Raw genomic sequence first — 12,676 nt, forward strand, 5'->3', positions numbered from 1 at the left:
ATTCCTCACGCAGGGCATCCCATCTCCCATCTGCGTGACTTCACCTTCTTGCCTCTGCTTCATAGTATCCGTTTCTCCCATTAAGAAGTAGCTAAAGTTATCACCTTCTTCACAAAACCTTTTCGGATCCCTCCAACTGTTGGTTCCCTTCCCATCAACTGCCCAGGATGTAACTATTTTGTATTTATTCAGTTTATATTTTTCTATGACCTCATAGAATGTAAGTTTCTTGCACATGGGGATTGTTTCATTCTTTGTATTTGCATCCCTTGTGCCTGGCATGTAGTAGATGTTTAAAATAAATACTTGTTGATTGATTGATAAGGATAGACTGCAAAGATTGGACTTCTCCAGTCTAGAGACTATGGGCCATTCCCTGCCCCTGGAGATGACAAAGGATGAATAGGATCATCACTGAGCCATTGGCAGGTTAGGGCATAATGCCCATCCATGTATTCTCTAAAGACCACCGGAAGGATAACTTAAGTAACGATAATGATAAAAATAGATGAAATATCACAGCAAAACTCTCATATACGATCATCTGGACATAACACTGACCCAGAAAATATTAGGAACTGTGTTTTCTTTTTTATAAGAAAAAATTATTTCATTAAATATTTCTCAATTACATTTTTAAAAATTTAAAATTCATTTTAAAAAATTTAGAATTTTAAATTCTTTTTCTTTCTAGCCCCACTTAGCCCCTAGAAAAACTAAGAAATTTGAAATTGATCATATATGTAAAGTAATGCAAAACATACTTCCCTATTAGCTATGCTGCAAAAGAAAAACACCCACGACCCCACTGCACCCCCCAAAAAGTGAAAAAAAGTATGCTTCAATCTGCTTAGTTCTTTCTCTGGAGGTGGATAGTATTTTTCGTCACAGGTCCTTTGGAATTGTCTTAGATCACTGTCTCGATCAGAGTAGCTAAGTCTTTCACAGTTGATCATCGTTACAACATTGTTCTTACTGCATACAGTGTTTTCTTGGTTCTGCTTAGATTACTCTGCATCAGTTTGTACAAGTCTTCCTATGCTTCTCTGAATTCCTCATAATCATCATTTCTTATAGTTAAATAGTATTTTATATATGAAAATACTATGATTTGCTCAGCCTGTGATGTTTTTGTTTTTAAAAAACATCAGTAAATGCTGAGTGAGGTGAGCAGAATCAGGAGAACATTGTATACCGTAACAGTGTCATTGTACAAAGACTTAGCTCTCCTGAGCAATGCAATGATCTAAGACAATTTCAAAAGATTCATGATGTAAAATGCTGTCTACATCCAGAAAAAGAGCTATGGAGTCTGAATGCAGATCAAGGCATGCTATTTTCTCTTTTTTAAATTTTGTTTTGTTTTTTTCTTTCTTGTGGCATTCCCTTTTTGTTCTGATTCTTCTTTTGCAACATGACTATTGTAGAAATATGTTTAATATGATCATACATGTATAGCCTATATCAGATTGCATGCCCATCTTGGGGAGAGGTGGGGGAGGAAGGGGAAAAATTTAGAACTCAAAATCTTATGAAAGTGAATGTTGAAAACTAAAAATTAATTAATTAATTGAAAAAAAATAGCATCAGTGAATCCAGTGAACTCTTCTCAGCCCTTATCCTTCTTGATGTCATAGAAGTTTCTGACACCAACGACCACCTGCTTTGGACATATTTCCCTCTTTTGACTTCTGTGACGCTGCCCTCTCTTGGTACTCCTACCTGTCTGACTGTTCCTTCTCATTCTCCTTTGCTGGTCCATCACTCATCTCCTAACCACGTGTATCCTTCAAGGTTCTGTCCTGGGCCCTCTCCCCTTCTCTCTCTATACATTTTCCCTTATTGGTTTTGCCTGCTCCCTTGGTTTCAATGATCATCTCTCTACAAAGGACTCACGAATGTATACATCCAACCCTAATTTCTCTTCTTCATTCCAGGCTTATATCATCAACTGTCTGTGGGGTATTTCCACCTGGTTGTTATGCCATTGGCATCTCAGGCTTCTCACATCCAAAATGGAATTATTTTCCCCTCCCCCTCAATCCTGCTCTTCATCTTACATTTTTATCTTTTTGTCGAGTTCATCATTGTCCTTCTACCCTGGGGCCAGGGGATCTGAGCGAATGCTTGAGATTTTAGAGTTCTCCTTTACCCCTCAATCTATCCAATGGCCAGATCTTTCTCCCTCCCCTGAATCCCTCACATGTGTCCTTTTCTTCCTACCCACTACCCACCTATCATTAACACTCTAATTTAGGCCTCATCACTTCTTCCCTGGACATTGCGACAGCTCCTAACAAACTCATTTCCAGTCTCTCGCTTTCCAGCCTCCGTCTTCCATACCCATGAGATCTTAGATCCATAGCAGCATAGTCAGGGAACCTAAGTTTATACATCATCTCCATCATCTGCAAAGTATGTGGACTTTGGGCAAGCCACTGAACATCTCCTTGGGTCTCAGTTTCCTCAATGGTAAAATCAATGGGTTAGACTAGATGGCCCTGAGGCTCCTTTCAGCTTTAGAGCTGTGACCCTATAATGCTGACAAGTCACACCCCCATACTTTTCCTCTTTGGCGTAGAGCAAGTCTGCTCCTCTGTCTGGGCCTCAGTTTCTTCATGTAAAATGCAGGTGTTAAATATGATGATCTCTAAAGTCCCTCCCAGGTTTCTAAAATGGTTTATATGGTACTGGGCCCTTACAGGGAGGGAAAGGAGAAGGTTCTGAGATTTGTGGTAAGAGGCGATGAAGGTTGGCTTTGTATGGGAAAATTGTGACTCCTCTAGCCCTTCCCAGACACCTCTAGGTCTGAGGATGGGGGTGGGAGGGGCACAACATGTTTCAGCGTCACAGGGGGCCTGTTTCACTCTTGTTGGAACATGAGTATAGAGCTGGCTTTCAAAGCCATTAAGGGCATGAATTATTCAGTGTGAACACTCCTGTTCTTTGGGAAACAGGTGTTCTGGGAGTGGAGCCTGATTTATTTAACAGGGAAGCCAGCTTCCAGACCCAATTCCTCACAGGGTATCCCAGTAAAAGTCAGCCATGAAAATTCCTACTGGGACAGCCCATGTAAAAGAGCCATCCAGATTCCTCCGCCTAGTCTTTCTTGTGCAAATGGTCTTGGACCATCCTGGGGCTCAGGGAGAGGTGGAGGTACAACCAAGGGCCCTCAAGATCCATCACCTTAGGAATCCAAAGCCCAAGGACATAGGGAGGCTTGCCAGCCTGCCCACGGGACCCACTGAGTGCTGAGTGGGGCACTTCTGAGCATACGCTGGCTCCCCCAAGGGGGAAACAAACCCTTTCAGTCGTCCCAGCATCCTCAGCAGCTCAGGCAGTAGGCCATTTCTCAAAGTCCAATGCTGAGCCTTGTTCCCGGAAGAGCTCGAGGTAGGGGGAGGAGAGATGTGACGGCCCAGTTCTTTTAGGGGGTTATTGTTTCTTTCCCTGGCTGAGCGTGTGAAAGCTGCTTCTGGAATATCTTGGGTACTTTCACCCACAAGTCCTCCATTTCCCCCACCTCTCCCCTCCCTTGACCTTTCCCTTTTCTCTCCTTCCTCCCTTCCTTCCTTCCCTCCTCCTCCCTCTTCTCCTCCTCTCACCTTTCTCTCTTCCTTTTCCTTCCTCTATGTCCTTTCCTTCCCTCCCTTCTTTTTCTTCCCCTTGTTTCCATCTTCTCTTCATTCTTTTTCTATTCTCCCTCCCCTTCTTCTGTGCTTTCTTCTCCTGTTTCCATCTGTCCTGATATAAAATCCCCGAACTTTTGGGTTGGGAAGATCCTGGCATTCTTGGAACGTTGGAACTGGAAGAGACTTTAGAGGTCGTCTGCAAAATGGACAGATTGGACTAAATGATGTCTAAGGTTCCTCCTAGCTCTCAAGCCTGTGATGTAGTCCAGCCTTTTAAGTAACCGAGACACAGAGGGTAGAGGGCAAGGCCTGGAGTCAAGGAGACCCGAGTTCAAATCCAGCCTCAGACATATACTAGCAGTGTGACCCTGGGCAAGTCACTTAACCTCTGTTTGCCTCAGTTTCCCCATCTGTGAAATGGGGATAATAATAGCACCTACCTCCCAGGGTGTTGTGAAGCTCAGATGAGATAATAATTGTAAAGTGCTTAGCACAGTGCCTGGCATACATAATAGGCACTATATAAATTATATTTATAATAAATATAATATATTAAACAATTTATAATAATATAATATATTTATAATTTAAGCTATAAATTATAATTTAAGCTAATACATTTAGCTATTATTAGTAGTATTAAGTGGCCAGAGGTAGACCAGATGTCAGGTTTCTCTGGCTATGGGTCCTGTAGCTGTTTTTTTTTAATTAAATCACACTATTTCTCTTTTCTACCCGGCCCCCTTCCTTGTTCTTCCTATTTCTTGTTTCTCTTCCCTCATATTTTTTTCTTCCCTCCTGGTTATAATCTAAGCTGTGAGACTAGTTCATAGTGTGTTCTTGGATGAGTCCTGGCCCTAGTTTCCACATCTGTAAAATGAAAGAGTTGGACCAGAGGATCCCTAAGAACCTTTCCAGGTTCTTTGGTGTTTGGAAAACATAGTCCAAGGTGAACAGGCAAATGTCATGTAGCAAAAGGTAGAAACATTTCCATATCATCTCTGGAGATCATCCAGGATCGTTAATGGTGCACCTTGGCAATGACCTTCCTGCTAGCTTCTTCCTCTTTCTGTATCTACTGTTCAGAAAACTCCATTTCTTCCTTCTTCTCATAGCCTGAATATGCTGCTGCTTCCACAATAATCTCCCAGTCCAGCAGTGCTTGTCTCCGCCTTGCAGTTCTCAAAGGATCTTGTTTCTACCTCTCCTACAATGGCCGTGTTCTATTTTTTGTTATAGTTAGATATGTATTCTCCAGTCTCTCCTGCCAGACCCAATGGGCAGCATAGGCCCTAGCATGCAGTAGATTTCAAATTTACATAGTGCTTTAAAGTGTCTAAAATGCTTTCCTTTATTGAATGCTTCTCCTCTGGCTTGTCTACACCTCCTGCTTCACTCTTTTCCATCCCAGACACTAACCCACTTCTAGGACGTGAGTGAAACAGGTTATGTAGATCCAATGTAAGGCATTCATAAACCCAAGGCAAGGGGTGAGAATTGCTACCTCCAGCATTTATATGTTCCATCCCTCTTTCCGCATGAACTTAGCTTATCATAAAATAAAAAACTTTGGTGCCATAAAGAATAGAATTATCTGGCATTAAACATACACATGCTGATAAAAATATTTAAAAGAGCCCCTCTGAAAAAACTGGGAAGACCATTGTGAATACAAAGCAAAGTGAGCAGAATAGGAGAACAAATAAGGGAAACAACTTTGAGAGACTTTAGAACCTTGATTCATGTAATCATAAGTCATGCTCTCCAGAGGACTGAATATGAAATCTGAAATTCATATCTTGCCAGAGAGGTGATACAGGTAAAATGGACAGGGCGGGGAGAGAGAGGGGAGAGAGAGAGACAGAGAGAGAGAGAGAGAGAGAGAGAGAGAGAGAGAGAGAGAGAGAGAGAGAGAGAGAGAGAAAGAGAGAGAGAGAGAGAGAGAGAGAGAGAGAGAGAGATTGAGATTGAGATTTGTAGGCATGAACAACGTGGAAATATGTGTATGGTGGACTATGCATGTTTGTGATCAGAATAGTCTTAATTTTTTTCAGATTTGCTAAATGGAGAGGCTTTTGGAAGATGGTGGAGTAGGTCAGAAATCTACCAGCTCTCCAAATTTCCTCCACACACAAAAAAATACAGTACATTGCCTCAGAGTGAACGAAAATTAACAGGGGTAAAGCAGTTGTCCTCCTAAGACAACTTGAGAGGACCTGGGGAAAGATCCAGGCACAGTTTCAGCCTGAATGAAGTGCAAACACCTCCAGGCTGACTCTGCAGATTCAATAAACAGTAAGCCCTGGGGGCAGCTGGGTTGGGAGGCAGTCTCAGGAGCTTTCACCTTACAGTCAGTATGGGGGTCTAATGACTGAGTAGAAGACCGAAGGACCTTTGAGGGATGCCAAGCACAGGTGTGCTGACATGACCTAGTCTGGGCTGTGGCTGTAGGGAAAAGGGAGCTAGTACATGCCTGGAAAGTGCAGTAGCAGAGGGGCTGGGACCCTGCTGGCTGTGGGCACTTGCAGGAGAGTGGAGACCCTGGTTTCAGTTCCAGGGCAGAGAGGACAGCTGTAGTTTGCAGCCACTGGAGGGACCACAGAGAGCAAGAGCATTTGTGGGATAGTGTGGCTGGGGGCCCTAGCTGTGGCTTAGTGGTGGAGAGGATGTTTGGCCCTGGAACAGAGTTCAGAAAATAACAGTAAGAAGGACTTGAGGATTTGGGCATCATTCTCTGCACGTTGGGAGTAGAAGACTGTAATAATAGCGGCTAAAAACAAAACAAAAACGAGTAAGCTAAGGAGAAAGAAGCCAACTATAGATAGCTATTATGAGTATAGAGAAAATCTGGGTTCATATTCAGAGTTACAAAGTGGAGCTAAAAAAGTCATTCCTTTTTCAATGAGAAATGTTAAATGGTCCCAAGCCCAAAAAGAGCTCTTGGAAGAACTTAAAAAGGACTTTAGGGGCAGCTAGGTAGTGCAATGGATAGAGTACTGGCCCTGGAATCAGGAGGATCTGAGTTCAAATCTGGCCTCAGACATGGAACACTTACTAGCTGTGTGACCTTTGGCAAATCACTTAACTCCAATTGCTTCACCTGAAAAAAAAGGACCTTAAAAATCAAATGAGAGAGATTGAGGAAAAATTAGGAAAAACAAAACAAAACAAATGGAATCCAAGAAAATCAAGAAAAGTATGAAAAGAAAGTCAACCAACCTGAAATAGAGAATCAAAAACTTAAGAAGATAATTCCTTGAAAACAAGAATTGGGCAAGGGGAAGCTAATGACATTATAAGACACTAAGAAATTATAAAAAAAATCAAAAGAATGAAAAATTAGAAGAGAATGTGAAACACCTCATCAGAAAAACGACTGATCTGGAGAACAGGTTGAGGAGAGACAATATAAGGATAGCTGGACTACCCGAAAGTCATGATCAAAAAAAGAACCTTGATACAATATCATAAGAAATTATCAAGGAATCAATTTGCCCAGAAGTTCTAGAACAAAAAGGCAAAGTAGAAATAGAAAAAATCCTCTGATCACCAACTGAAAGAGATCCCAGGAGGAAAGGTTACAGGAATATCATAGCCAAGTTTCAAAGCTCCCAGGTTAAGGAGAAAGTATTGCAAGCAGCAAGAAAAAATGATTTAAATATTGTGGAGCTACAATAAGGATTACATGAGACCTAGCAGCTACTACACTGAAGAACCATAGGTCTTGGAATATTATATTTTGTAAAGCAAAAGAGCTGGGGTTACAACCCAGGGTAACTTACCGAAAAAAGTTAAGTATAATCCTGAATGGAAAAAAGAAGAATATTTAATGAACTGAAAGACTTTTAAGTATTTGTGACAAAAACAGCAGAACTTAATGGAAAATTTGACATATAAGATCCAGGAGAAATATAAGGTAAACATTAAAGACCAATTATAAAGGACACAATAAAGTCAAACTGTTTACTTTTTATATGTGAAAATGTTATCAATACTCTTATGACTCATTATTTGGGTAGTTTGAAAGAACGGGTTGGGCTGAGCTGTGTATGATGGGATGATTCTAAAAAAAATAAAGCTGCATAGGTAGAGATAAAGAGGAGTAATTATCTCATACAGGTTGTTGTGTGCTTGTCTTTCATTCTCAAAGAGGACCATGGCATCAGGGAGATGATGACATGACTTGCAGTTGACTTTGATTTGAGTGAGGGAGGGCTGTGCGAGGTCAGCAGCCTCACTTTCTCCTCCAGAGCCATCTGGGTCCAGTGGCCTGATATTCATCAGGATGACTGGAGATGGCCCAGCAAGCATTGGGAGACCCTGGCCCCTTTAGCTAAAGTCTTTTCTGGTTCTCACTTTGAGTGAGGTAAGGGCCATTCGGTGCTGTCATTGTTGTGTTTGTCCTTCATTCTGGAAGAGGACCGTGACATCAGGGTCAACTCTAAGTCATGTCATTATCTCATACAAACAAGGCATGAAGGGAAGAATTGATATAGAAAAAGCAAGTGGGGTGGGGTGAGTAGTGCTGGAACCTTACTTTCATCAGAAATGAGTTAAAGAGGGAACAACATATATGTCTAGAAGGGTATAAAAGTCTTCTAAATTTAGAAAGAAATAAGAGGGTGAGGGGACAGAATAAGGGAGGGACTTTTAGAAGGGTGCGTAGATTAAGGATTAGGAGAGAGAGGGGATAAGGGAAAAACTCTTAGAAAGGTAGATTAAGGTAGAGGGTGGGGGGAGAGGATAAGGCAGGGGTATGGAAGGGACTTTTAGATGGGTGGGTGGATTAAGGAATAGGAGGGTAAGATAGTGGATAGAAGTAAATTAGAGGAATGAGGAGGGGTAGGGTAAATAGGGTGAGAAGGATAGTGAGGAAAAATAAGAAGAAAGGAGATAGACAACAAGTAATTATAGCTTAGGATGTGAATGGAATGATTTTACCCATAAAATGGAAATGAACAGCAGAATGAATTAAAAATCTCAATTCAACAACATGATGCTTTCAGAAAACACAATGAAAACGAGACACACAGATAAAATGTGTAGATGGAGTAGATTTATTATGTAAAAAAAAAGCAGGGGTAGTAATGATGATCTCAGACAAAGTTAAAGTTAAAATAGATGTAATTAAAAGAGAAAAATAGGGGAATTATACTGTTTATTTAATTATTTAATATTCTTGTTGTAGACCATTTAAGGTAACTAGCCAGCGTAAAATACCTGAGAGTATACCAATCAAAACAGACTCAGGAGCTACATGAACATAAACATAAAACACTTTTTATACAAATAAAACCAGATTTACATAAGTAGGGTAATATTTATCATTCACTAGTAGGTAAAGCCAATACAATAAACAATGACAAATTTACTTAACTAATCTGTTTGTTAGATGCCACCCCAATCATTTTACTAAAAATTATTTTGCTGAGTTAGAAAAAATAATAATAAAAGGGCAAGGATTTCAAAGAAACTGAGGGGAAAAATGTAAAGAAAGGAGATTTCTCAATGCCAGATTTTAAACTATATTATAAGGTGAGAGCATTGTTAAAGTATAAAATGGATAATTTTGATTATTTTAAATTAAAAATTTCTTGTATAAATAAAACCAACGTAGCCAAGGAAAGTAGAAAGTTGGGAAAAAACTTTCACAGACAATCTCTCAGATAGGATATGATTATATCGGAATATTGCTGTGATATAAGAAATGACAAGCCGGTTGATTTGGAAAAACATGGAAAGACCTGGACCTATGAAGGAAGATGCTATCTACTTCCAGAGGAAGGAATGACAAATAGAAATATTTGCATCATTCTACATATATGTATGTATATGTGTGTGTATAATATGTGTGTGTATGTTTGTAGATATCTACATATACGTATATATTCATTTTCAATTGTAGCCTCCTCTAGGGTGGGGGTGGGGAGAGAGAAAAAACTAAAGTAAAAAGTACACAGCAGAGAACACAAGAAAACCTAGAAAAAAGCAAAGGAAAGCTGGGTAGCTTTGAAAACAATAAGTAGTATTTATTACATAGGTTTTTCTTGAAATGGAAATTTATTGTTTTATATTGAATTCTTTCTTATGTTCTGCTGTGTAAATAGAACTGGTTTTTTTTCTTTTCTTGTTTTGTATTTTAGTTTAAAATGAATAAAAAATTTATGCCAAAAATGATTAGCTAAATGAGGGGGGCAGTGGGAGGGACATATAAATGTTTGTAAAAGTAAATAAGTTAATTTTGTTTTTATTAATTATAGAATATTTTATAACAGTATTATATTTTATTACATATTAATTTCTTTTTTTAAAAAAATGCTCAATTGGATGCATTGGGACGGATTATAAATGTTTGTAGACATTAATAAATAAAATTATTTTAAAAAATTAATTGAAAAGGACCTGAGACCCAATCTTCTTTGAGCATAGGGACGATGTGGTTTTTCATCTTGGTATCCCCATTCCTCAGCCCAGGACTTTGCACAGATGTATTTAACAAAAATGTATTAAATCAGAAAAAAAAGTGTTTCTCCTCACTCTCTTCTGAATATCACACCCTTGGTTGCTGCCTATCTTACCTATCCCCAGTTCTGGCTCTGTGGCTTTGGTTATAATAATGGCTGATAATATTTGGTGGCTGGTTGCCTGGGTGTTTTTTATGGGTTTGTTCACATCTGTGTTGTCAATCAGTCAACCAAAGCTGGAGGAGGAGTGGGAGCCAAGATGGTGGATTAGAGGCAACCCAGCTGAATTCTCTCAACATTTCCCTCCAAAAATAACACCTCCAATCAAATTTTGGAGCAGCAGAGCCAACAAAAGGTCAGGGTGAGACATTTTTCTGGTCTAAAAAAACTTAGGAGGTTGGCAGAAGTTGTGATGTAGGGGTGGAAACCCATTGGAGTCCTCATGCTGCAGGAGTAGCAACAGTGGTTGCAGCTGTAGCACTTCAGGAGCTCTCACATCAGAAATGGTAGTGGGGTGGGGGATTTGGGGCTTAGACAATTGGTCAGAAAGAGATTACAAGGGATCCTTTGCTGGCACTGTGTACAGCTGACACTGATTAAGCAACTCTATTGTCCATATGAAGTTCTGGATTGCAGTTCCAGAGCAGAGAGGAACACTAGGGCTCAGTCTCAACAAAGCAGGGGCCTTGGTCACAGTTCCAAGGAAAAGAGAGTGTTAGCACTTGTGGCTGCAGGGCAGCAGGGGTCCTTCCTGGGTAAAGACCAGAGAGCAGACCAGGAGAACAATGACCAAACTTCTCCCCAGATCACACCACCTTGGAAACACCAAAACTTGCAGACCCCTAGAGCTAGCTCTGAAAACAGCAGTATGAAAAAGTCTGAAATTTGGGATAGTGCCTCCCCAACCCCAGATGAGCAGAGCCCAACTTTAACATAAAGTTGAAAGTAAAGAAATAGGGTGGGAAAACGAGCAAACAAGAAAAGAACTTGACCATAAAAATCTACTAGGGTGGCAGGAAAGGCCAAGACACAAACTCAGAGGAATGCAACAATGTGAAAAGAGCTACAAGCAAAACCTCAAAGAAAAATGCTAATTGGACCCAAGTACAACAAGATTTTCCAGAAGAATTAAAGGAGATAAGAGAGGCAAAGGAAAAAATGGGAAAAGAAATGAGAGTAATGCAAGACAATTATGAAAATAGAATTAACAGCTTGGTAAATAGGCACCCAAAAAATACTGAAAAAAAGAACACCTTAAAAAACAGAATTACCCCTGTTTACACTACCGCCATCACTGCCATGCTGCCCACTACACTGCTCTGTCACTGTGGCCCCTGCCTGCTGTGCCAGGCCTGGGTCCCAGTCCCTGCAGCCCCTGCAGCCCCCTCAGCCCCTCTGGCCCACCAAGGCTGCCCTGGCCGCCTCTGTTGCCACCGTCCTGGGCCAGATGTCCTTCACCTTTGCCTTCCTAATGCAGGTGTATTTCAAGGAGGCCAATGTGAAGCAAGTGGATGTCCGAATCCAGAGTGGGGCCTTTGGGATCCTCACTGCCCACATCCACACTCTGCAGGTGCTAAAGCCTGGCATGGTGACTGTGCACACTGAGGATGGCACCACCACCAAGTATTTTGTGAGCAGTGGTTCTATCACAGTGAATGCCGATTCCTTGGTGCAGCTGCTGGCAGAAGAAGCTGTGGCTCTGGACACGCTGCACCTGGTGGCTGCCAGATCCAACCTGGAAAAGGCCCACTCAGACCTGTGTATCAGCAAGTCAATAATCACAATATAGATGATAATTGTCAAAATACCTATGTGGTTCTGTATCCCAAAGTATACGAGACTCTCCACATAGAAGGTAGAAGAAGTAAACCATTTATTCAGATACCAGAGGACCAAATCCCATAACCAGAATGTCCACTCTATCACAGCAGCAAAGAATTCAATACACAATACCACAGCAGAGAACCACTCCATCCCACAACCTTCTGCCCCCTGCTGGGGCCTTTCTACCAACAAGCATACTTACAGCACAGCACGTGTCTGCTTTCTTTCCTTCAGCTCTGTCATAACTGCTCTCTCAGCATTTCCTGTGACATAATTTCCTTTTCCTCTCAGCAAACTCCTCCCATCACACGTGACTTTGGCTTCCTATGATATAAGCAGGTCACATGGCCTGTTAATGTGTGGGAAAGATTTCAAATCTAAATTGCTATTACAATCTGTTAGGAGCATCAGATGAGGAAGCCTGGGCCAAGGTTCAGATCTGGATAGAAGCCAATGAAGATATCAAGAATCATGAGCTGGAGAGCTAAACTCTTGGAGTTGTCCAGAGATGGTGTGACCATTCTGCTCCATGGCAATCACCCCGAGCTGAGGAGACCAGGAAATACCCAGGAAAGAAGAGGATGCCTACCCCCCCAATCCCCCTTCCTGCCTACCCCCTGCCTTCCATCCCCCAGATTAAAAGCCATAAAGGTTCTGGACTTAAAAAAAATCCCAAACATAATTAGCCACATAGAAAGAGATACAAATTCTCACTGAAGAAAATAATTCCTGAAAAGTTAGAATTGGGCAAGTAGA

At 41.0% G+C, this 12,676-nt stretch overlaps 1 protein-coding gene across 1 annotated transcript; it reads left to right on the forward strand.

Moving 5' to 3' along the window:
* Positions 1-11,395: 11,395 nt before the first annotated feature.
* LOC118841192 (ATP synthase subunit delta, mitochondrial-like) lies at positions 11,396-12,408 on the forward strand. Its single transcript, XM_036748588.1, has 4 exons — positions 11,396-11,473; positions 11,505-11,856; positions 12,257-12,259; positions 12,323-12,408. The coding sequence occupies exons 1-4, from the start codon at positions 11,396-11,398 to the stop codon at positions 12,406-12,408; spliced, it is 519 nt and encodes a 172-aa protein (XP_036604483.1).
* Positions 12,409-12,676: the final 268 nt, after the last annotated feature.

The sequence above is a fragment of the Trichosurus vulpecula genome, chromosome 1 (genome assembly GCF_011100635.1).
Source record: "Trichosurus vulpecula isolate mTriVul1 chromosome 1, mTriVul1.pri, whole genome shotgun sequence".
NCBI lineage: Eukaryota > Metazoa > Chordata > Mammalia > Diprotodontia > Phalangeridae > Trichosurus > Trichosurus vulpecula.

What these genes read in the sequence shown, in the direction of transcription:
- LOC118841192 (XM_036748588.1), top strand. Translation starts at nt 11,396, where the DNA reads ATGCTGCCCACTACACTGCTCTGTCACTGTGGCCCCTGCCTGCTGTGC. An exon ending in TCCCAGTCCCTGCAGCCCCT is followed by an intron (nt 11,474 to 11,504) that starts GCAGCCCCCTCA and finishes TGGCCCACCAAG; the next exon opens with GCTGCCCTGGCCGCCTCTGT.